Genomic DNA, 20,344 nt, shown 5'->3' on the forward strand with positions numbered 1-20,344 from the left:
ATTGCTTGGCGAACCCAAATCCGACCATTCTTTTGTAAGTAACGGTGGTCGGATGGCGAAGTTACGTAGTTTTGTTGGTAAGAGGTTCGCGAGGATACAGTGGAGAGAAATGGTTTGGGGTCGAACTACAATTTCTGAAAACCAATAAACTCAAACAAGCTCCAAAGAAAACAAGGCACCTTAACATGGTTGTCGAAATCGCAATCTAGATCATATGATCTTACAATCCTAGATAAGCAAAACGATCCGGATCGTTTGAGAAATCGTATTTTGGTGAGATCGTACGATTTACTTTTCGATCTAACGATTCAATTTTACAAAATGTCTTTTTTATACTTTTCAATTTAGGTGGCGATGATTTTGAGATATAGAGGAGAAGATAGTGAAATTGCTAAAGGTAGTGTTAATGATAGTGATGGTGAAGAGAATCCTATGACTCGAGAAGTTTAAATTTCAATCACTATTCTTTTGATGATATTGATTTTAATGTCTATGTTGATAAAGACACTAATGGAAATAATGAAAAGAATAATTTTAGAAACGAGGATGATCTTGATGCAAAAGGTGTCATCGGCGTGGATGTGGGAATAAATGCAAATTTTTTTTTTTTTTTTGTCTTCCATTGATCTTGGACTTTGATAAACTATATGATAGATATTGGACTATTGGAGCAAATATAGAACACTACTTTATGGAAATTATTTTTGTTTTGTTACTATAAGTCTATAATTAGATGCACTTCAATATTCTATGGTTTGTATATTATGTGATTTGTGTCATATTAACATGTCTATAAGTGAGAATAGGATGTAGTCTGGTTGATCAGGTTGTCTACCCAGGACCTTGAGGTCTAGGATTCTATTCTCACCAGGGAGGGTTGGGATATGGGTAATTTCCATCCGCTGTGGTGGCCTTCATGCCCCTTGGGCATGGCTTAGAGTGTGTGTGACCTATGAGCCTTCAAAAAAAAAGTCTATAAGTAAATAAAAATAATATTTTAATTTTTTATTACGTATAAAATATTATATTAATTATTTGTAATTTTGTATAGAAATAAGTTATTTTATTAATTTACATTTATTTTTAAAATTTTGTAAAAAAATGGAGTTGGTTCGTCACAAGAGAGAATGAATCTTGCAGGGATGTCATAGATTACTTGAGAGTCTAATTCCAGACTTTACATGGTCATGGTGCAGCTGATTAATAGCTATATGATTTCTTAATCCGCAAAGCTTTAAAAAGACACTGGGTTGTTCTTATAACCACCTGTAACTTCATCAAAGGGCCGGGCCAGAAAATTCTCGGGTTATGCAAGACTATTCTATATTTCTATCAGTGCATCTCCATGAATGAAGTCTGAACTCCACCTTTTAGTATGCAAATTACCCAATTAGGGTTTTATTCATGAACTTGCTGTAAATATATGAACATAAAAATAAACATGTTATTACAGGACATACAGTAGGGAAATAGAGATGGCCTAATACGATATCTATACAAACATCAACATACTACATACATATAAATTAATCGGTTTTCAGAGCCAAGAATTCATGGCTACCTTGTTCCTTAAAGAAAAGGCTTTCAGGATTTGCATAACCAATCTTGAATGGCCAGTCTCAGAGCATGGTTGGGAGTAAGATGCAAATTACTTAATTTCATATTAGTCATCGGAGAGGTTTCACGGCCATTTTCCAACCATTCGCGCAGGGCTTCACCTTCATATGTAAATCCATCTGCTGCCACTTGAGGGTCATGCATTATTTCCTGAAAGCCGTATACAAGACAAGTTCAGCCTTTTATATTCCATAATATCTTCATTACAAGTAACCCTTTGATCCATGTGCTTGCACTAGGACAAGGAATTATGTTCATTAGAAACTCAAATTTTGAGAAACCAGAACAAATGTTATTGATTGAAATTTCTCCAGCGTGATAGGGAGATCCAGCATCCAGTTCGGCAAAAGGAGAATATTTTACGGAAGATAACATATGCAGGTGAAAGATAACATACCCGAAGAATGGGACACAAGAAGAAAGATGGCACTGGTCGCTCCTCTGAAACGTGCAGCTGCTCCAATTCCCTCACCAGAGTTGGAGTTAGCTCAGGTCTGTCCCTGCTATTTGATTCACAGCACTGCACCCCATAGTCCACCAATCGCCTTGCCACAAATGAAGGCCATTCCCCAGCTGATGGATCCAATATTGTAGATAGTTTTCCAGATGACATTGCTCTACGTGCCTCACCTACCAAACCAACCGGAGGCTTTCCAGTAAGTAGCTGCAGAATGATGACACCAAAGGAATAGACATCAGACTTGGGAGTCAGGACGCCAATTCTGTGAAACTCAGGATCCATGTATGCAAAGGCACCCTTTGGCTCAGTACTCTGTCGGAAACTAGGGCAATGAAGTGTTTCCTCAGCAATCAGCCTGCAAATCCCAAACTCGCATATCTTGCTACTGAGTTCAGAATTGAGAAGGATGTTTTCAGGCTTCAGATCACCGTGAACAATCCTTTCGGGCTTATAAGAGTGCAAGAAGCAAAGGGCGCTTGAGATTTCAGCTAATATACGCGTCCGCATTTTCCATGACATGGGAGCATTGTTGCATTTTCGGAAAATCTGATCTTGGAGGCTGCCATTGGGCAAGTACTCATATACTAGACACCAGGCTTCTGGGCATACACCAAGCAAAGTCACCAAATGAGGATGCTGTAACTTGCTAAGAACTTGGACCTGCGTAAAGAGACAGTGTACAGATTTTTATATTGCCATGTTATTGGGCACTCAAATCAGATCAAGGAAACTTAAGCTAGACCGTCAACTGGACCTATAATTCTTTTCATTCCTTTTTTTGGTCATGCATAAAGGTAATCTATTCTCTTGTCTGGTCAACTCTGGCTAATGATAAACACTGGCAACGCAGTGCACTCCAGCCACTGACCACAGATGGTTGAACGTCTGTGATGGAATAGAGGCTGGACTGTGGTGCAACTGGTCTGATTAGCTTGTCTAGTGGATCTTAACGATGGACAAGAAAGAGCAAGCGAGCCAACTTTTTTCAGGTCAACACCCTGAGCTTTTTAACTTATACTACGAGAGAGGAGAGAAAGGGAGAGGAGCAGACCTCTTTTTCAAATTCTAGATGTCCTTGCATATTATATGGGTGCAGCTTTCTTATAGCAACTGTTCTACCCAACATTTCTCCCTTGTACACACAACCATACCCTCCCTGGGAAAGTTTAAAGCTCTCAGAGAAATTACATGTTGCAGTCTGTAAATCTGATAATGAAATTTTTGCCAACGCAGGCAAATCTTCAACGAGCCCAATAACCCCATTGTAGTTTGCAGCTCCAACTTGCCCTCGACTTCTCCAACGTTCAAGCCAGCGCACAGCTTCCATCTTTTGCCTTCTTATCCTCTGTTTTTCCTGCAGCAGAGCAGCAACAGATGCCTGAATAAGTTTTAATTCTCCAGAAGCTTCATCACGCCTACGATTTGCTTCTTGAGCACGACTGTCTAGAAGGACAACGTTTCTCATGGTCCTCTGCAGCTCTCTCGCAACTTTTTCTTTCTCTTCCAAGACCTTTTCCTGTTCCTGTATCGTAGCTCTCAGTGCATCCTCCGCTTGTTTCCTGAGTGTAACCTCACAAGCATGGGAAGATTCAAAGACTTTTACCTGAACAAAGTCAAATAATCAAATTTCTCAGAAAGAATATTACTGTTATAAAATTAACCATATGACATGACAAGTAATGCTGCATAGAATCCTATTTTCAAATATTTTAAGAGAAACAAGGTAGGTTCTCCAAATATCCTCATTGCCGAGATATATCTCAAAGAAAACATAAGGACTAAAAAAATATTTTATTGCCAAAAAGTAAAATTCATTCGGTTAATTTCATCCTAATCTACATTGTTAATATCATGTATTGGAATGCCTATTCCAGGCTGCAACAAGGCTTAACTTTGTGCAAAACTAAACTCAAGGACAAGTATGGATATTAAGGTCAAGACCTCATAATTACCTTGCTGATGGCATCCATAGCTTCTGTTTCCAATCGTCTCCACTTCAGTAGCTCTTCAACTGCTTCGTTGATGAAAGATTCAGCTTCTAGTCTCGCCTCTGTGAGTAGAATGCATAAGCTTTCTTCCTCAACCTTTGAATCATAATCAGAAGATGTGCTTCTTTCAGCATAAGTATATTCTGAACTGTTAGTACTCGCGGAACTAGATGAATCCCGGAGTTGGAAGGGAAAATCTATATTGGTGGAAGTAGATGCATCGAGTGACAAGGTCATTTCTGTATGAACTGGTTCACCTTGGACCCCATGACTTATTCTGGTAGATTTGGAGCAGAGGAAATCTGGGTTGAACGATAACTTATCCTTACCACATCGCAATGATTTAGACCTTAAAAATTCTGCACTTGCACTCACAGCATGACTACATGGTTGCAAGGAACTTGGACCTTCAAAAGCTTCTCTCGTCCACAAGAGTTTATCTTTGTTGACAAACCATATTTCACAGAACGGGGGAGCACTTTTTGCAGCATAACGTGCTTTGCCAGAGCTCTTTTTAACCTTCATGCATCTGCATAGAAAAGACTGTCAACTTTCCCGATAGTATAATCTACATATGACAATTTTAAAACAAATAACATAATGCTAGAATTTCTCCAAATCAAACGAGATACAAACATGACGGAAAGGCCTAATCCTTCCCACATGGCATGTATAAAATTCATGAAAAATCAAAGGTTGAAACAAGGGGACAAGGTTGCAGATTGGCAACTTTTCTGCGGCAGCAAGGTCGTTCGCAAAGTGAATATGAAGACATCCAAACTTCAGTATCAGAGAAATTAATGCATTTTAACAGGGAGGAATATGAATATTTGCTGGAAACATGAGTTTGCCATTATAATTCTATAGTTAGCGGATTAATGATCAATGAAATTGTCAATCAACTACTTACTTTTCTGGTACAGCACCCATTACAAGCTTCCTGATCCTATGCCTGCTCACCAATTCAACAATTTCTTTCTGAACTTGGTCAGCTTCAGTGCAGATGGCACTTGCTGTCACCTGTAAAGAAACACGCTTTCCTTGGGATCACTCCACTAAACTAAGACAACCCCATAAAGAGCATTGGGAATCAATAATTTGCTTATACTATAACCCCTATATTAGCAAATAGCAAATGGTAATTTCTATGGCTGTCGCGGGGACAAGAGCAACAAACTTCACCACACAACACTCAAATGAGCTTTGTCAAGCTGGTTTTCCTCAGAATGGATATTCAGCAGAAATTAAAAAAAATATGATTCGATTTCCAAGTTAATTTAAGAATTTTAATTAGTAAAATTTACATATGGACTAATTAGTGTGGGAAATAAAACCTGTGTCCTGCGGCAAATGCTCAAGTAATTATCTAAAAGCCTCGTCATCTGCGCCTTCTCTTCTCTTCTATGAGCAGACACCACTTCCCCGTTTGCCTGACTTGCTGGTAGTTTTCCCACTGAAACTCACAATCACAAGACAACAACCATAATTCAGAAACAAAATGAAGAGGTTTTCAAATTAAGGGGGGAGAGAGAGAGAGAATGTACGGAGAGTGGGTATGAAAGGCGAAGGCTGGTGAACGTGGAGTATGCAAATTTCTGTGCCCTCAAAGCGCCTAAAAGCCCAACGAAGCAAAGTCGTTCCTTTCTCCACTGACTTCCCCACAGCCACATAAACCTTTTCGTCACTCCCACTTGAACCTTCTTCCGCAATCTCCGGCAGGGAGGACGAGCTAGCAGGCGGGCCAAACCCGACCATAAGAGCAGGCGGCGATGAGAGGGACCGGGTCGGGTTGACGGGTTCCAGCACCTCCATTGATATGAGTTGGGTATTACCAAAATTGGGGGATTGATTTGGTGGGTTTGGTTGCCATGGCGAGAAAGAGATCACAAAGCGTATCCGAAAGTGAGAGATTGTGGAATTATTTGCTTATCCTGTTCCTTTCTTCGAGGAAATGTGGCTCCAATGTATGACTTTTGGTGCTGACTTCGTTTAATCTTTTTCTTACAAGGTTAAGGAATCTGGATTAGACCATTACCAAGAAAAAGGGATTGTTTCGAAATCTGGTCTGACATTGTTTATTTTCAAAACAAAAAAAACAAAAAAAAAAAAAAATATATATATATATATATAAGATAAATAATGGAAGGAGAATTACCGAACCAAGAAGACAATGAAGCAGTGAATATAAACGACGGTGAGACCTTGCAGTCAACCGATGGCCCCATTGAATTCCCATTAATTAAGCACTTGCAATGGTGTTATTTTGTCTGGGCCAATAAATATGTATGGGGTTTTGTGTTTTGTTGATGTGGCTGTATTGGGTTTTGTGTTTTGCTGATGTGGCTATATTGGGAGATGTGTTTTATATTGAAAGATTGTGTTTTGGTGTAGTTTTATTGGGGACAACATGAAGGGCATGGGAATTTGTTGGCCACCATGTTGGGTGGGAAGGAAAATGTATAGGAATATGTGTTTTGTTGGTGTGGTTATATTGGGAGATGTGTTTTGTTGGTGTGATTGTATTGAGAGACGTGTTTGCCTTGACTTTTTATGTAATAGAAGTGGGACCCAATATAAATTTTTACTGGGCCAGCAAATTTACACCACTGAAGTTGCTCTTAGCGTGATGTGATAAAGATATGTGTATTACACGAGCTATTAATTATACTGTTTCAAAAAAGGAAAAAACCGATGGCCCCATCGAATTGCTGTGTTCGGTAGAGTAGTTTAGAGGCAATTTTCTTTTGATTAAACGGAGTTGTGAACCATGCTTTTGATTTTCATCCATTTCAGCCAATTAGGATTCTTACAACCACCGCAGAGTCAGCAGCAGCAAAGACCAATTTTGCTCCTCATATTTGCAGATATCCTAAAATTATAATTGGTCTTTTCAGTGTCGGGTTCCTCTCAGTCGGCTACTCGGTACAGAGAAAAACAAAATGGCCCACACGTTAATTTTCTGCTTACATTTACAGGTCTGGTCTTGGCACTTTTTGACTTTTCATTTGGGGGTTTAGGTGGAATGGTCAGGTCTTCGAACGGTGGGAATGACTGAATGAGGGAAGAATTGCTAATTTTGAATTTAAGTGGTTTCTTTGGGATTGAAAATTGATTGAGAAGAATTGCTAATTTTGAAGTTGAATTTTCGATGCTGCCACTTGCTTTTGTAGTGGTCCAGTGGATGTGTGCAAACACAGGTGACGGAGGGAGGAGGAAGGAGAGTGGGGGAGAAAATATTTAGGGTTTTTAAATTTTAATTATGAATTTTTTAATTTGGCATTTTTTTGATTTAAGGTTTTTTTTTTAATTTAATAAGTATTTTGATTTAAGTGACATGTCATTTACATGTGAAAGAGATATTAGAATTCACACAAGCATTTTTTAATGATGGTTTGATAGAAGGGGTAACTTGTACAATTTTTGGAAGTTGAGGGGCTTGTTTGACCCAAAACAAAGTTTATGGATTTTTTTGATCCAAAATGTAAAGTAGAGGGACTAAATCCATAATTATCCCCTTTTTTTTATAACGAACTAGCTCATAGTTAATTCAATAATAAGCAACAAAACTACAGGAAGGGGGATTGGAATTATTCCCCATGATTCCATAAATCTAAACCGTTGGAACCTCCAATGCATTGGATGTGACAACTATACATCCGACGGTATGTGTTTATGGAATGAGCTGGAATGATTCCGGCAACTCCTATCCCAAAACTACAGAACAAACTGCAGCATCAATGAAGCAAATCAAATACATAATGCAAAAATAATGACCCAACAATTCGATTTTCAAGTATGATAGAACTATGTGATTAACGTCAGAGCTGAAGAGACAATGCACAATGCCCTGTAAAGTGTAAACTAGTTAATTCAAAGTGATAAAAGAAAAGTCTATTACTAAAAACTGCATTAGGCGTTGAACAAAACGTTCAACAACTGCTGACATAAAGTCATAATAAAAGAACATGAAATGTTGTTATCACCTTCACTACTCTCTTAATTTGCTGTTTACTCGGTCCATAACACGAAAAAAGAAGAATGGAAAAACAAAAAAAGAGAGAAACAAAGGTAGAGAGGAAAACTTGCAATTGCTGTGCCAACAGAAAGTCACTCTTCCCCCCATTAACAAAATTAGAAGCACTTCCTGTGCACAATAGATGGGCCAGATTCATCATACTCTGCCTTAGCAATCCACATCTGCATTTCAAAGATGAAAAGGCACTCCCATTAGTACACCTACAAAGTTACCACATGGAAATCCAGTCTCTGCGCATGCAGTTGCAAGCATTTAGACTGATTACTCTACAACCAAATTGCCTCCACAGAGAGACCAATAGCTACTATCACTAGCATAAAAACCCGCTAATTGTTTAATTTAATCCCATAACCAAATACTGATAACACCATATACTTGAGTATATATTCATTCATATTTGACACATTAGAATTACCTGTTGGAAAGTACTGAGAGATGCTAGGATGGAGCCTCCGATCCAGACACTATACTTTCTCTCAGGCGGAGCCACCACCTTAATTTTCATGCTACTTGGTGCCAAAGCAGTGATTTCCTTACTCATTCGGTCAGCAATGCCTGGGAACATGGTAGATCCACCACTGAGGACAATGTTTCCATACAAATCCTTCCTAATATCAACATCGCACTTCATGATGGAGTTGTATGTGGTTTCATGAATGCCTGCAGCTTCCATCCCAACCATGGATGGCTGGAAAAGGACTTCTGGACAACGGAAACGCTCAGCACCAATGGTGATCACCTGTCCATCTGGCAACTCATAACTCTTCTCAACAGCAGAACTAGTTTTAGCAGTCTCCAGCTCTTGCTCGTAATCAAGCGCAATATATGCTAACTTCTCCTTCATATCTCTCACAATTTCACGCTCTGCCGTGGTGGTGAAGGAGTAGCCACGTTCGGTCAGTATTTTCATGAGGGCATCAGTAAGGTCGCGACCTGCTAGGTCTAGACGGAGTATGGCATGTGGGAGTGCATACCCCTCATAAATTGGGACAGTGTGGCTTACACCATCTCCAGAGTCGAGAACAATACCTACACAGTAAAAGTAAGTTTACAGCTATCTGTCACAGAAAAACTGGACATGCTTGATTGTAAAGCCATGACTCAAATAACTGTTGTTAGATCAAATAAGATTCAGAAGGAAGTCCATTTTCAATACAACTAAATAAACAGCAATTTATTTTGACAATGAAAACTGTCCTTGCATTTCTTTTGTATTAGTCACTGAGTGTAGCTTTGTCCATCAATTTCTTCAAGCTTGTCAGTCCAATTATTTACAGATATAACAGTACTAAATTTTAGTGCAAACATACGTAGGTCAATGCAACGCACATCAACTTTTGACTCCGCCACAAAGTAACTTCCTTAAACGCCTATCAAGCAAAAGAGAAAGTTGTAACTTGTAAATTGTTTAATGCTTACCAGTTGTACGGCCACTAGCATAAAGGGAAAGAACTGCCTGAATGGCAACATACATAGCGGGGGCATTGAAGGTCTCAAACATGATTTGGGTCATTTTCTCACGATTAGCCTTTGGGTTGAGAGGCGCTTCTGTTAGTAGAACAGGGTGTTCTTCTGGGGCCACACGAAGCTCATTGTAGAAAGTGTGGTGCCAAATCTTCTCCATATCATCCCAGTTGCTCACAATACCATGCTCAATAGGGTACTTTAGAGTTAAAATACCACGCTTAGACTGAGCTTCATCTCCAACATATGCATCCTTTTGGCCCATGCCAACCATCACACCTGTGTGACGTGGGCGGCCAACAATGCTAGGAAACACAGCCCTTGGCGCATCATCTCCAGCAAATCCAGCCTAAAGGTCAACAATACATAAGACGAACATCGTGTTAATCAAAGAGAAAGCATTATCATGAACATCAGCCATGAGAAAATAAGATGCAAATAAAAAAAACAAAAATCTTTGCTAAGAATTCTAATAATAAAGCATTCTGATGATGCACCTTAACCATTCCAGTCCCATTATCGCAAACAAGAGGTTGAATATCCTCAGCATCAGCCATTTCTCACCTGCTGGTGGAAATCATCACTCATCAGCAAAAAGTCAAAAAAGCTATAAGTAGAAAAAAGAAAAAGAGGCAAAGGGCATAAAAAGCTTGCATTCTATTTAATCATCCCTAAGAATTCCAAGAAAATAGTGCACAAGATAAAGAAATCATGAATTCTATGATTTCTTCATTCATATTATTACAGGCAGCTCAACCCCCTATGTCAAATTAAAGGAAGAAAGTAGTGCAGAATCTTGGAATTCTAAGAATTGTTTAGATTCTGTACAATTTTCTTGGAATGGCAATATTGCAATTGTGCAATATTGCAATATGTCATGTTTTTGCACCTTTACCGTGACCTGGCATCTCCATGATTTGAATGAAAAATGTCAGGTCATGAATTTTCATGATTTTCAATGTGCAATTAGAATTGCTTAAAACCTGGCATTTTTTTAGAACATCGTAATCACCCCCTATGAATTGTTTCAATTCACATCCCAGTAGCTTTGAACGCGGTAATCTAATCAAAACATTTATATGGAACCAGAGAATCTTCTTAAATTCAAATATTCAATACTAATTTCGATGGAATGAATCACCAGAACAAGAGATATAATTCTTCAAAAAAAATCATTTTCGTTTTGGCATAAATTGATAACGAAAACAATCATCATAGCACAAATTCTTATAGATCCATTTACAAACAACAAATCCCATTCTGATTTTTTTTTAAAAATCATTAAATAAAACCGAAGAAACTAAACTAGAGTTTTTAACAAAATTGTCATGAATCAAGAACGTCATCGATCCATAACAAATCATTCAGAAGCATCACCACCAGATCCAATCCGTGATAATCACAATACAAATATACATAATCTGATCATAGATTCGACATCGAACTGTGGGGAAAAAAATCCAGTTCCCTAACGGCTCAGATTCAACAAATTACGTATGGACGAACAAAAAGAACGTAGAATAAACCGAGTTTCAATATATGCCTTCGTTTCCAACGTTTTCTCAGCAACCAAACGGAATATAAGAGAAAATTGAGATAATGCGAAAGAGATTTCACCTGAGAAAACCTAGATTTGGCGTCAACGAGAGGCTCCCCGCCCTTGGGTTCAAAATTTTCGAAATCGAAATGAAACCACGCTGAAATGAAACTCTTTAGCACAAATGAAATTCGCCTTGTTATGAATCCATTCTCCTTTTTATCTGGAATGCCGAAAGTAAATTCTGACCGTCCGATACAGCGATCTAGATTTCAGATGGTGTGGACGTATGTCATGTTAGCTGATTATTCCCCGCAAACAAATACAGCTGTTTTTAGCTTTGGTCAAAATAAACATCAAAGTACAAATATACCCCTACAACTAACAGCTGAATCCTTCGTGAAGAAACCCATTGACATGGGCCCAATTGTGATCAAATGAAGCCCAATGGACTCCTTAGAGGAATCTCCAAAATAAATGAGCCCAGAAACCAAATGGGTTTTCTACTTTTCTTCTTGCTCTTTTTTGTCCACTATTGACTGGGGCCCAATAGTTGAAATAAAGCCATTTACATGTTTGAACTTTGAAGGCTTCTGTGTGTTCATAACCATGTTCAGGTTTTTATGAGTAGTAGGTGGTAATACAAGATGGGCATGAATTCATTTACATCTTGTGTATCCAACTTAACAGTTGACATAACTGGAATATCAATTGTTGAGATCTTTATCATTTTCGATAAGTGACAAGAGAACACTACAAACACTTGAAAGACAATTTTTTGCTCATACATTTGGTTTAAAAAATGGCTTTAACATGAAAAGTAGAGTGGAGAGAGAAAAAATGGAGAGTTTGTAACATGTCTTGTGTTTATTGGTTATGTGGATCCAAATATGAAACTCAATAGACACTTAAGATATCAAGTATGTACAAAGTCTTAAGAATCACACAAGTCATTTTTCTCTTATTGTAGCAAAGTAGCACTTCAAATTTATATATATAATATTACAAAAATCATTTTTCAGGAGCGCATTGGAGAACTCTCATGTTTAAATATCTAGGATAATACTTGAGACTCTAAAAAAATGACCCCCATAAGACCCTCATTTAATGTGGAGTGTTGGATGTGAAGTAAACTCTACATATGTGTTTTTAATCGATGGTTATTTTAATGTCAAATAGATTTGAGGGATTTTTGAGGATCATATTTTGAGATTCTCTAACATTTTTCAAATATCTATACACTTTGATTTGAAGGGCGACAGAGGATTGGTGATTTATTGGTGGCTGGCCTCATTATAACTTATCGTACATGACACGTTGCCAGATTCATGTGAATATGCAACTCTATGAATTGACTGGTTATGTGTGTGTGTGTATACATAGTATGACTCTTAATCAAGATCCCAACAGAATTGTCCGCATTCACCAAGATATTTATTTTCATTATAAAATAACATTAACAGGAAAGTTGCACGGATGTGGTGCTTGCTTTTGACTGAGAGAGTATTCACACAATAATTGATTGGCGTAAAAGATCAATTAAATCAAATTAATCAAACTTTCATAATCATATCTATGTAATTTACGGTGACTTCGCTTTTTGATTGTTCACACAAAGGAACACAAGTCAAACACGGGTCTAGAAAGATAAGGAAACATTCACATTAGGCCATACCACCACCCATGCATCGATTCTCTCTGCAGTGACTGCAATTTTAATTTTCTGAATTTAGTAAACAAATTGAATGTCGATGATTAAAATTGCAACAACTTCTACCGCAGCCACTCGTCCGATTAAATCCCAATAACAGACCGGTTTGCGCTTTGTACGACTCCAATTCAGCAATTCTCATTTACACCTAATTATAGGGATGGCAAAAAATCAGTTTCAGATCTATTTTGGATTGAACAAGAGCACGTGTTTACGAAATATTTAAATGTTCGAACCTTAACCCATATTGAATTTTGGACGCACTTAATTAACCAAAGAGGATTTCTCACATAAGGGTCTAATATAAGGGTGTAAAATAAGGGTTACATTTTAATGGTATGAATGAATGAGATGACAAGTGAGGTCCACTACTTTGGGTTCCACATGTTTCAAATCAATGGTGTATATATAGATCCTTATTTTACATCCTTACAATAGACCCTTATGTGAGAATTCCTCATTAACCAAATTAATATTAATTTAAATCCAAACAAATAAATTGGACAACCACCTAATCCATGTTAGGGTTCGAACAAACAAAACAAACGAGATTTCTATGTTTAAACCTGAAATTTGTTTTAAACCGAATCAAATTTTGTGTTTTGAGTTTGGATCCAGATTTTTGACATATAACTTATATCTAAACTTGATTTAATCTGGATCGAACATATTCAATCATCTAGATCGACATAATTTTGGGGACATAATTTTGTTATCCCTACATAGACACGACACAAATGGCCACCTAGTATGGACCCCCACAGATAATTGGGTCATGGGTGTGACAGCGTTTTCTATGGCTTTTTGCTTAAAGCAGAACCATTGAATATTTTGATATTTTCGCTAGTCGCAGATACGTCACTCATTCCACGTGTCAACATTGTGCACGATCATGTTAATTGGGATCCACAGATATACCCCACTGCTCCTACATCATTTGGGTCAAATAATGATACTAAAATTATTTAACCAACGGGATATGATCACATGACAACCAATAACCCAACAGAGATTCATTTTATTATTCGCAAAATAATAAATAATAACAAAAAAAAAAAAAAAAATATATATATATATATATATATATATATATATATTACATGGATAGCAGCTTCATTGAACAATATAATTCCAACAATTTAGGCACTTACCATTAACAGAACTTCAATATAGCCAATGCTCTCCTTCACTCTCAGGTAAAGGAAGATTGCAACAAATATATTATGAGAACCATAGCTGTTTATATTACCAAACTTACCAACTCAAACCAGCAAAGCTGCAGCTCACTTCTTTGCTTATTCCCCAAATCTACATATACCAAGTGAACCTCTTTGTCCATATATTATATGGCCACAGGGTCCGGCACCGACATTGCTTTATCCAGATATTTTCCCTCCACCTTTTGAAAGGGAATCATCAATGGCCATTTGGAATCTCTGTTTTCACACATGAAAGGGGGTTCAACCATTCAAGGTTTGTCGATCCACTCATTTTCCATGGCAATCCTTCCTGAGCCACGACCTCCCATCTTTCCAAATGAACCTATTGTAGATAAGCTCTTGAAGCTGCTGCTTTCTTCGCTGCTGATGTTCCAAGACTTCCTTGGCTTTTTTAAATTAGATGAACTCAAGTCAACCTCGTGATCAGGATCATTGGGCTCTTTGATTTTAGCAACCACCAGCCGAGCTATGGTGCTTCGACAAAATGGGCAAACTGGTGGAGTGAGGCATGAGGTTGTTGGGTTTGGTTTGTTGTGGCAGCAGAGGGCTAGAGTGCACTGCGCACACATTTGGTGGCCACAGTCTTGGACTTCAATAGTACAAACCTGCTCAAAACATATGCAACAAAGCTCGCTGTCGCTAGCCTGCAATACATAATTCAAACTATCTGTTAATATTCTTCAAATTAATTTCCAGGATTTTGAATGTTGTGTCCTCAAACTGGAATAATGTGAGAGGACATGGTAAAAGTTCAATGGCCCTCTTCTTTTTACAGCTCTAAAGCAAATATTCAACTAACTCGATGAAGGTCCTAGCCTCCTAGGTGAAATTTCAAGCATGTCAATAATAAAATTTCAATGATACTGACTAAAATTTTACTTCGGCGTCTTTGTTATCTTCTCTATCAAATCGTTACCAGAATTGTTAAATAAGTTGAAAAACGAAAAACGAAAAACGAAAAAAGAAATGAGACTGAAGAAAAAGATCTTCAGCAATTAGTCATGTCAATACCTCAGAAATATTGTCATCTGCCGTAACATCAGAATGTGATGGAGATGGAAGCAAATAAGCAGCTCCCTTCAAGATGTTCTTCTCCCTCTCCCTGTTTGCCTCCATTAGGGCATGTTCAAGCAGAGCTTTTGCCTCTTGATTAAGCTCACTGATGAACTTTAGAGGTGACGGCCAAACAAGAGGCTCTGCTGACGAGGGATTGAGCAACGCAGCACATGCCCCATGCTTGCGCTTTAGAGCAACTACATATGGTATTCTCCTGCATAAATAAAGAGGATCGTAAGAGCTGCATATCATTAGAAAATTGAACCTTGAAGAAACACCAAGAATTGAATTCCTTGGTAATACAACATAATCCCAATACGGAGGAATGACAAGAAACTATTTGTACCTAGCATTTGCTTGCTTGGAAATCAAACAGAATAATTTATATAACCAATAGCATTTGATTGTAGAAATGATTGAAATATATGAATGGTATGACAACTCTCCTCACAAAAGATTATATTGATCAATTAAAAGGTTTCCAGTAGAGCTGCCATTTGCAAATTCCATAGTCATGTAGATGTCTTCAATCAGTAGCAGTTTCATTCGCAAATTCCATAATAATACAATTTGGCTATTCATCTCCAATGGATGTTCACAAGGCCCTGAGTCTTCTTTACACAGGATAAAAAGAAAACAAAATAGGGTACGCATTGCTAGTAATTATACTGAGAGCTATGTTCTTCGTTTTTCAAATTAAGCAAGAAATAAAACTATACCCTGATGCATCTCTTTGAAGACGATCTGCACCCCAAGCTAGCAACTGTCGAATGCAATCAAGAGATCCCCCTCTGGCTGCCAAATGAAGAGGAGTGCTTCCTAGGGAGCTGTAAAGAGTAATATATCAGTCTGAGAAAGAAATTAACATTGCATATCAAACAAAGAGAAACATGGTTGCCCTTATTACCCATATCCACCAGTTGAAGCACAGGCAAGGGCACCGTTGTCCAAAAGGATATGTACACATTCAGGCCGTCTTTGACAAGCAGCTAAATGTAATGGTGTTGCTCCCTTTCCATCTCTAATATTAACAAACCGTGCATATCCCCTGCAATACAAACCGAAGAAGACTATCATCATCAGCTTAAATGCAACATTAAACAAGTAAGAGAAGTAGGAGACCAAAAAAAAAATCAAAGAAACGAATCAATCTTGAAATAGAAAGTCACCAAGAAACAGCAACAGAGCTAGATTGGGCAGCAGAGAGAATGGCTTGAAGGCAATCGGAGTGACCGTAATATGAGGCATAATGCAAACAAGTTCTTCCATGGAGTGAATCGAACTTCAATATCTGAAAACCATTCAGATTCATACATATCAAGATTTTGATACACTTCACCCACCAAAAATCCTGTATAACGTAACAAAAAGTGAAATTCACTCACGTTCGCACCCACTTCAAGGAGCCTTTTCACGCAAGAGATCTTTCCATGCATTGCAGCCAACATAAGTGGAGTCTGCGCCATTTCACAATTGAGAATTCGTTGGTAAAGTGATCAGATAGAGAGATCAAATGATTCATAGAAAGAGAGCCATCACATTCACACAGAAACATAAGGAGCTACCTGTTTGTGACGATTCACCATATCTGGATCCACAGATCGCTCCAAAAACATAGATAAAATCTGAAGATCACCAAGAAGAGACACCAAAATCCATCAACAATCAAGTAACATCAGTAAAACCCAACGAGCATCATTAATCGAAATGCCGAAGCATAGCAGGAAACATTGACTACTTTTAGAACCCAAAAAATGAACCAATTAACCAACACCCAGAAAAACAGCCATAAAGAAACCCACCTCGATCCAGCCATTGGCAGCAGCAATGTGAAGTGCAGACTGTCGATCGTAGACTGTTGATTCGTGCAAGAGAGATGGGTCTACCTCCAGCAAAGCCTCTACAGTTTCCAAGTCTCCTAACTGCACTGCACTGAAGAGCCCATTTTCCTGGTTCGCTCCACAACTCAGCGCCTGACCCATCTCCCTCTGTTTTTTTCTCTCTCTCTACCGGGCGAGCAATTCGCCCCTCGCTTTCGTTAGAGGCGCTCCGCCTCTATTGAGCGCCACCTTCACTGAGAGCGAGAGGTGGTGTTGGTGGCCTCAGTTTTCCGCTCAAATCGAGAAGTTGCATTTAAGGGTCGGGAGACAGGCAAAAATCTAGAGAGAGAAAGTAAATGTATTGGAGTTTGGAGCTGCCCGTGACAGAGTAGGGGCAGCAGTCAGATATTTGTTCGGGCAATTCAGATTAGATACCGTACGCGACCAAAACTGGTTGTCCTTAACTGTCGAACGTCTCGTCTTCACTAAAGTGGAAGACATCCTGACCCTTGAATCTAGCAGTTATGTATGATGAGCCGTTGGATTTAGAAGAGACGGAATGGGCAGGGACGTTACTGCTGTTAATCAGGTTCTATTTAGTGCGCAGATTTGACGCGCGGGGGGTGGGGGATGGCCGGGGTCTGCTGTGAAGATATATAGTGGGTGGTCCTTTTCTTCTTTTTGGTAAAAATAAGGAATGGATGCCCGAAAGCAAGAGTTTTTACCCACTTAGCATTATTGGTTTAATTAAGGTGGTTTGGTGAACAATTTTAACAATAACATTAATATCAGTATTAATTCTGGTAGTTTAACATAATGAAATAAATTGTAAAATAAATACAAAAAAAATATTTAATATTAATAAAAATATTTTAATTAATTTAATAAACTAAAAATATATCAATATGCCCTTGCAAATATTAAAAGGATATTAAGGGAATTTCACATTTAAAGTAAGGTTAAAATGGAAATCTCATATAATTTTCCACAAATTTGTCCCAAAATTGTGGAATCTTGAACAATTACAAAATGGCCATTTGGAGTGTTTAAATTGTCTGAAAATTTGGGCCATCAAATTGATGTTTGGTGCACCATTAATGTTGGTGTAAAATTGTGCATCAAACGAGCATTAAATACCAATATACCACCATAGCCCCAAATTTATTATCAAAAATAACACTTAAGGCTAGTGGAATTGGCGTGACCTCTTTTTATGAAATGCACTCTCCCGTAAATTGTTACACTCTCCCGTCATGTGTCCGACATCTCTATGAAATGCACAGTACCTCTTTTTATCCATTTGGTTTGGATCCCTTGACATTTTTTGGAGGACGGACTATAAACGGTTGATCCCTGATCTCGTAGAATAACTTATGGATTATCATGTTGAATTCAATAGCATTGGTCGAACTCTTCCCAGACCTGATGTGTTCGGCCAGGCTTGAGGACTTTTTGCCATCTTGTTTAGATTGACTATTTCGGGAACCCTTTTCCTCCCTTCTTGGAGAAGACAACCATTTAGCCTTTGGAACTTCAACTTTTGCATATCTCCTGACCATGTCCTGTAAGGTAGCTATGGTGTTAGGCTCATATAAAGTCAACGACTCCTTGAACTTAAAGTTGTCCGATAGCCCAATCTTAAAGGACGTGGTATTCGTCCGCGTATCACATCTTTCCACCTCCGCACACACCTCTAAGTACCTAGACAAGTAGTCGGAGATCTCCTCTCCACTGTTTGGCTTCATGGTAAGTAAGGTACTAAGGGTCTTTGGTTCTCGACTTCCAACAATAAAACGATTGATGAATAGTCTGGCCATCTCACGCTACGACGAAATCGAGTTTGGAGGCAATTGGTGAAACCACTGCGATGCCATCGTTCCCAAAGAAGATAGGAAGACCTTGCACAAAATTGACTCATCTCCTTCGCACGAGATCATTTTCCGCATAAATTGGTATAGGTGGGAAACTGGATCAGTTCGGCCATTGAACTGTTCAAACGTCGACATGACGAGCCTTCTAGGGACCTCTCTTTTTGTGATCACCCTTGTAAAAGAGGAAGTAGTCATTTCATCGAGAGCCTTCATTGCTCTCTGCTGGACACCATAGATGAAGTCGACCTTCATCGCATCTGGCTTGTCACTGTACTTGATTGACCTCTTATCTCGATGCTTGGTCTCCCGGGGTTTGTTGTCAGCATGATAAGAATGTCGATCATCCCCGTACTCTTCCCTTCTCTGCAAAACTCTTTCCGGGCTCCATCTTGCGTATTCCCTCCTGGTGTACGAATGTCGACCTAGTGAGTGCCCTCGCTTAGAATGGGAGCCAATTCTTCTCTCAAGCGCCCGTTCTTATGCTTCACGAGGTGGACTCTCGTGGGGGTGCTTACCTTTTCGCTTGACCTTAGCGAGCCTTTGTCTCAAGGACTCTAAATATTCAGTGGTGTGCCAGATTTCTACCTCAACCTGGTCCTCAGTTGGAAGTGTTCCCTTTGCGACCTCATCAACTTGAGTCGGGTCAATGCCAAGATTCTTATGAGCGTCATCTCTAGCCTCCTCATGGTTGTTTCGTGACTGGGACCCTCTTCCCCCGTCTCTTAACTCAGATCGTACGGTCACCATATTGCTTTTGACTTCGATGTTCGTGAAAAACAGATCGCCTCCCACTATGGTCTCCAAAATGTGGAAAATAAAGTCTGATCACCACGTTCACTGAATGCTCCTCCGTGATATGACTACCCTTATCCTGAAAATAAAGATTGTCAGCGGGCCTGATGGTCATTATTTGACCGTAGGCACCCTGACACTCAAGTTAGCTTCCAAGATAATCTCCGGCCAATATAATCACAATTAGAGCTTAAGGAAAAAATACTTAACAATTTACTTCTTTTTATAATGGAAGAGATTTACTCTGTGCATGACTCTATCAGAGTAATTTTAGGAGGCTCAATCACTAAGTTGTTTTACTTAATTGAAAAATAACTCCTGATATTATAAACCTGTTAATAATAATCTAATTGACCAATGATAAAGACTAATAGAATTATGTCACGTGTCTTCTCCGAATATTCCTCACAGTTGGCTAGACCAATTTCTCCTATCCGAATCAATTTTGTTAAAGCGAAATATGTGCATAACTTTCTTCAAGCAATATATACTACTCTTTTCTACGTGTGACAAAAGACCAAAATATGACAAGAGATCCACTAATTCAAGCAATATATACTAGTCTTTTCTACGTCTGAAAAAGGCCAAAATATGACAAGAGATTCACTAATTAAACTTTGATTAACAACACCCTATAATACACTGTCTTGTTCAAGCAGTAATATTTAATCACCAAAGGCTGTAAACCATATAAAAAGTCCGACGAGCAAATCGGGCAGACTAGTTTTGTTATTCAGGCCCAAATGAATTTTCCGACCTGGCCCAGTTTGTT

The 20,344-nt window shown here is 38.6% G+C and overlaps 3 protein-coding genes across 4 annotated transcripts; all 3 read right to left on the reverse strand.

The window, feature by feature from the left end:
* Positions 1 to 1,368: 1,368 nt before the first annotated feature.
* LOC119990579 (U-box domain-containing protein 33-like) lies at positions 1,369 to 6,112 on the reverse strand. Its single transcript, XM_038836561.1, has 7 exons — positions 5,610 to 6,112; positions 5,400 to 5,518; positions 4,976 to 5,085; positions 4,030 to 4,594; positions 3,129 to 3,680; positions 2,015 to 2,737; positions 1,369 to 1,767 (listed from the first exon to the last, which is right to left on the reverse strand). Exons 1-7 carry the CDS (start codon positions 5,875 to 5,877, stop codon positions 1,585 to 1,587), a joined length of 2,520 nt encoding a protein of 839 aa, XP_038692489.1. The 5' UTR covers positions 5,878 to 6,112; the 3' UTR covers positions 1,369 to 1,584.
* Positions 6,113 to 8,059: 1,947 nt separating this feature from the next.
* On the reverse strand, positions 8,060 to 11,333 carry LOC119990584 (actin-like). Of its 2 annotated transcripts, none has more exons than XM_038836567.1 (5): positions 11,183 to 11,333; positions 10,063 to 10,129; positions 9,521 to 9,914; positions 8,517 to 9,130; positions 8,060 to 8,262 (listed from the first exon to the last, which is right to left on the reverse strand). In XM_038836567.1, the coding sequence occupies exons 2-5, from the start codon at positions 10,120 to 10,122 to the stop codon at positions 8,197 to 8,199; spliced, it is 1,134 nt and encodes a 377-aa protein (XP_038692495.1). In that variant the 5' UTR covers positions 10,123 to 10,129; positions 11,183 to 11,333; the 3' UTR covers positions 8,060 to 8,196. The 2 variants fall into 2 exon arrangements, with proteins under 2 accessions (XP_038692495.1, XP_038692496.1); XM_038836568.1 differs by having other exon boundaries at positions 10,063 to 10,132; positions 11,183 to 11,331.
* A 2,576-nt stretch (positions 11,334 to 13,909) lies between these two features.
* On the reverse strand, positions 13,910 to 17,268 carry LOC119990583 (putative E3 ubiquitin-protein ligase XBAT31). Its single transcript, XM_038836566.1, has 8 exons — positions 16,892 to 17,268; positions 16,655 to 16,714; positions 16,475 to 16,546; positions 16,259 to 16,380; positions 15,997 to 16,137; positions 15,809 to 15,916; positions 15,045 to 15,303; positions 13,910 to 14,677 (listed from the first exon to the last, which is right to left on the reverse strand). Exons 1-8 carry the CDS (start codon positions 17,069 to 17,071, stop codon positions 14,282 to 14,284), a joined length of 1,338 nt encoding a protein of 445 aa, XP_038692494.1. The 5' UTR covers positions 17,072 to 17,268; the 3' UTR covers positions 13,910 to 14,281.
* Between the last annotated feature and the right edge of the window lie 3,076 nt (positions 17,269 to 20,344).

Source organism: Tripterygium wilfordii, chromosome 22, assembly GCF_013401445.1.
Source record: "Tripterygium wilfordii isolate XIE 37 chromosome 22, ASM1340144v1, whole genome shotgun sequence".
Taxonomy (NCBI): Eukaryota; Viridiplantae; Streptophyta; class Magnoliopsida; order Celastrales; family Celastraceae; genus Tripterygium; species Tripterygium wilfordii.

Excerpts from the sequence above, each read along its gene's own strand:
- LOC119990579 (XM_038836561.1), bottom strand. The coding sequence starts at position 5,877 with ATGGAGGTGCTGGAACCCGTCAACCCGACCCGGTCCCTCTCATCGCCG. Across the intron at positions 5,086-5,399 it reads GCATTTGCCGCAGGACACAG|GTGACAGCAAGTGCCATCTG; the intron begins GTTTTATTTCCC and ends GTTTCTTTACAG. Across the intron at positions 2,738-3,128 it reads ATCTAGAATTTGAAAAAGAG|GTCCAAGTTCTTAGCAAGTT; the intron begins GTCTGCTCCTCT and ends CTCTTTACGCAG.
- LOC119990583 (XM_038836566.1), bottom strand. The coding sequence starts at position 17,071 with ATGGGTCAGGCGCTGAGTTGTGGAGCGAACCAGGAAAATGGGCTCTTC. Across the intron at positions 16,138-16,258 it reads AGCTCTGTTGCTGTTTCTTG|GGGATATGCACGGTTTGTTA; the intron begins GTGACTTTCTAT and ends TTTGTATTGCAG. Across the intron at positions 14,678-15,044 it reads CAGATGACAATATTTCTGAG|GCTAGCGACAGCGAGCTTTG; the intron begins GTATTGACATGA and ends TATGTATTGCAG.
- LOC119990584 (XM_038836567.1), bottom strand. The coding sequence starts at position 10,122 with ATGGCTGATGCTGAGGATATTCAACCTCTTGTTTGCGATAATGGGACT. Across the intron at positions 9,131-9,520 it reads TGCTAGTGGCCGTACAACTG|GTATTGTTCTCGACTCTGGA; the intron begins GTAAGCATTAAA and ends TTTACTGTGTAG. Across the intron at positions 8,263-8,516 it reads CTCTCAGTACTTTCCAACAG|ATGTGGATTGCTAAGGCAGA; the intron begins GTAATTCTAATG and ends TTTGAAATGCAG.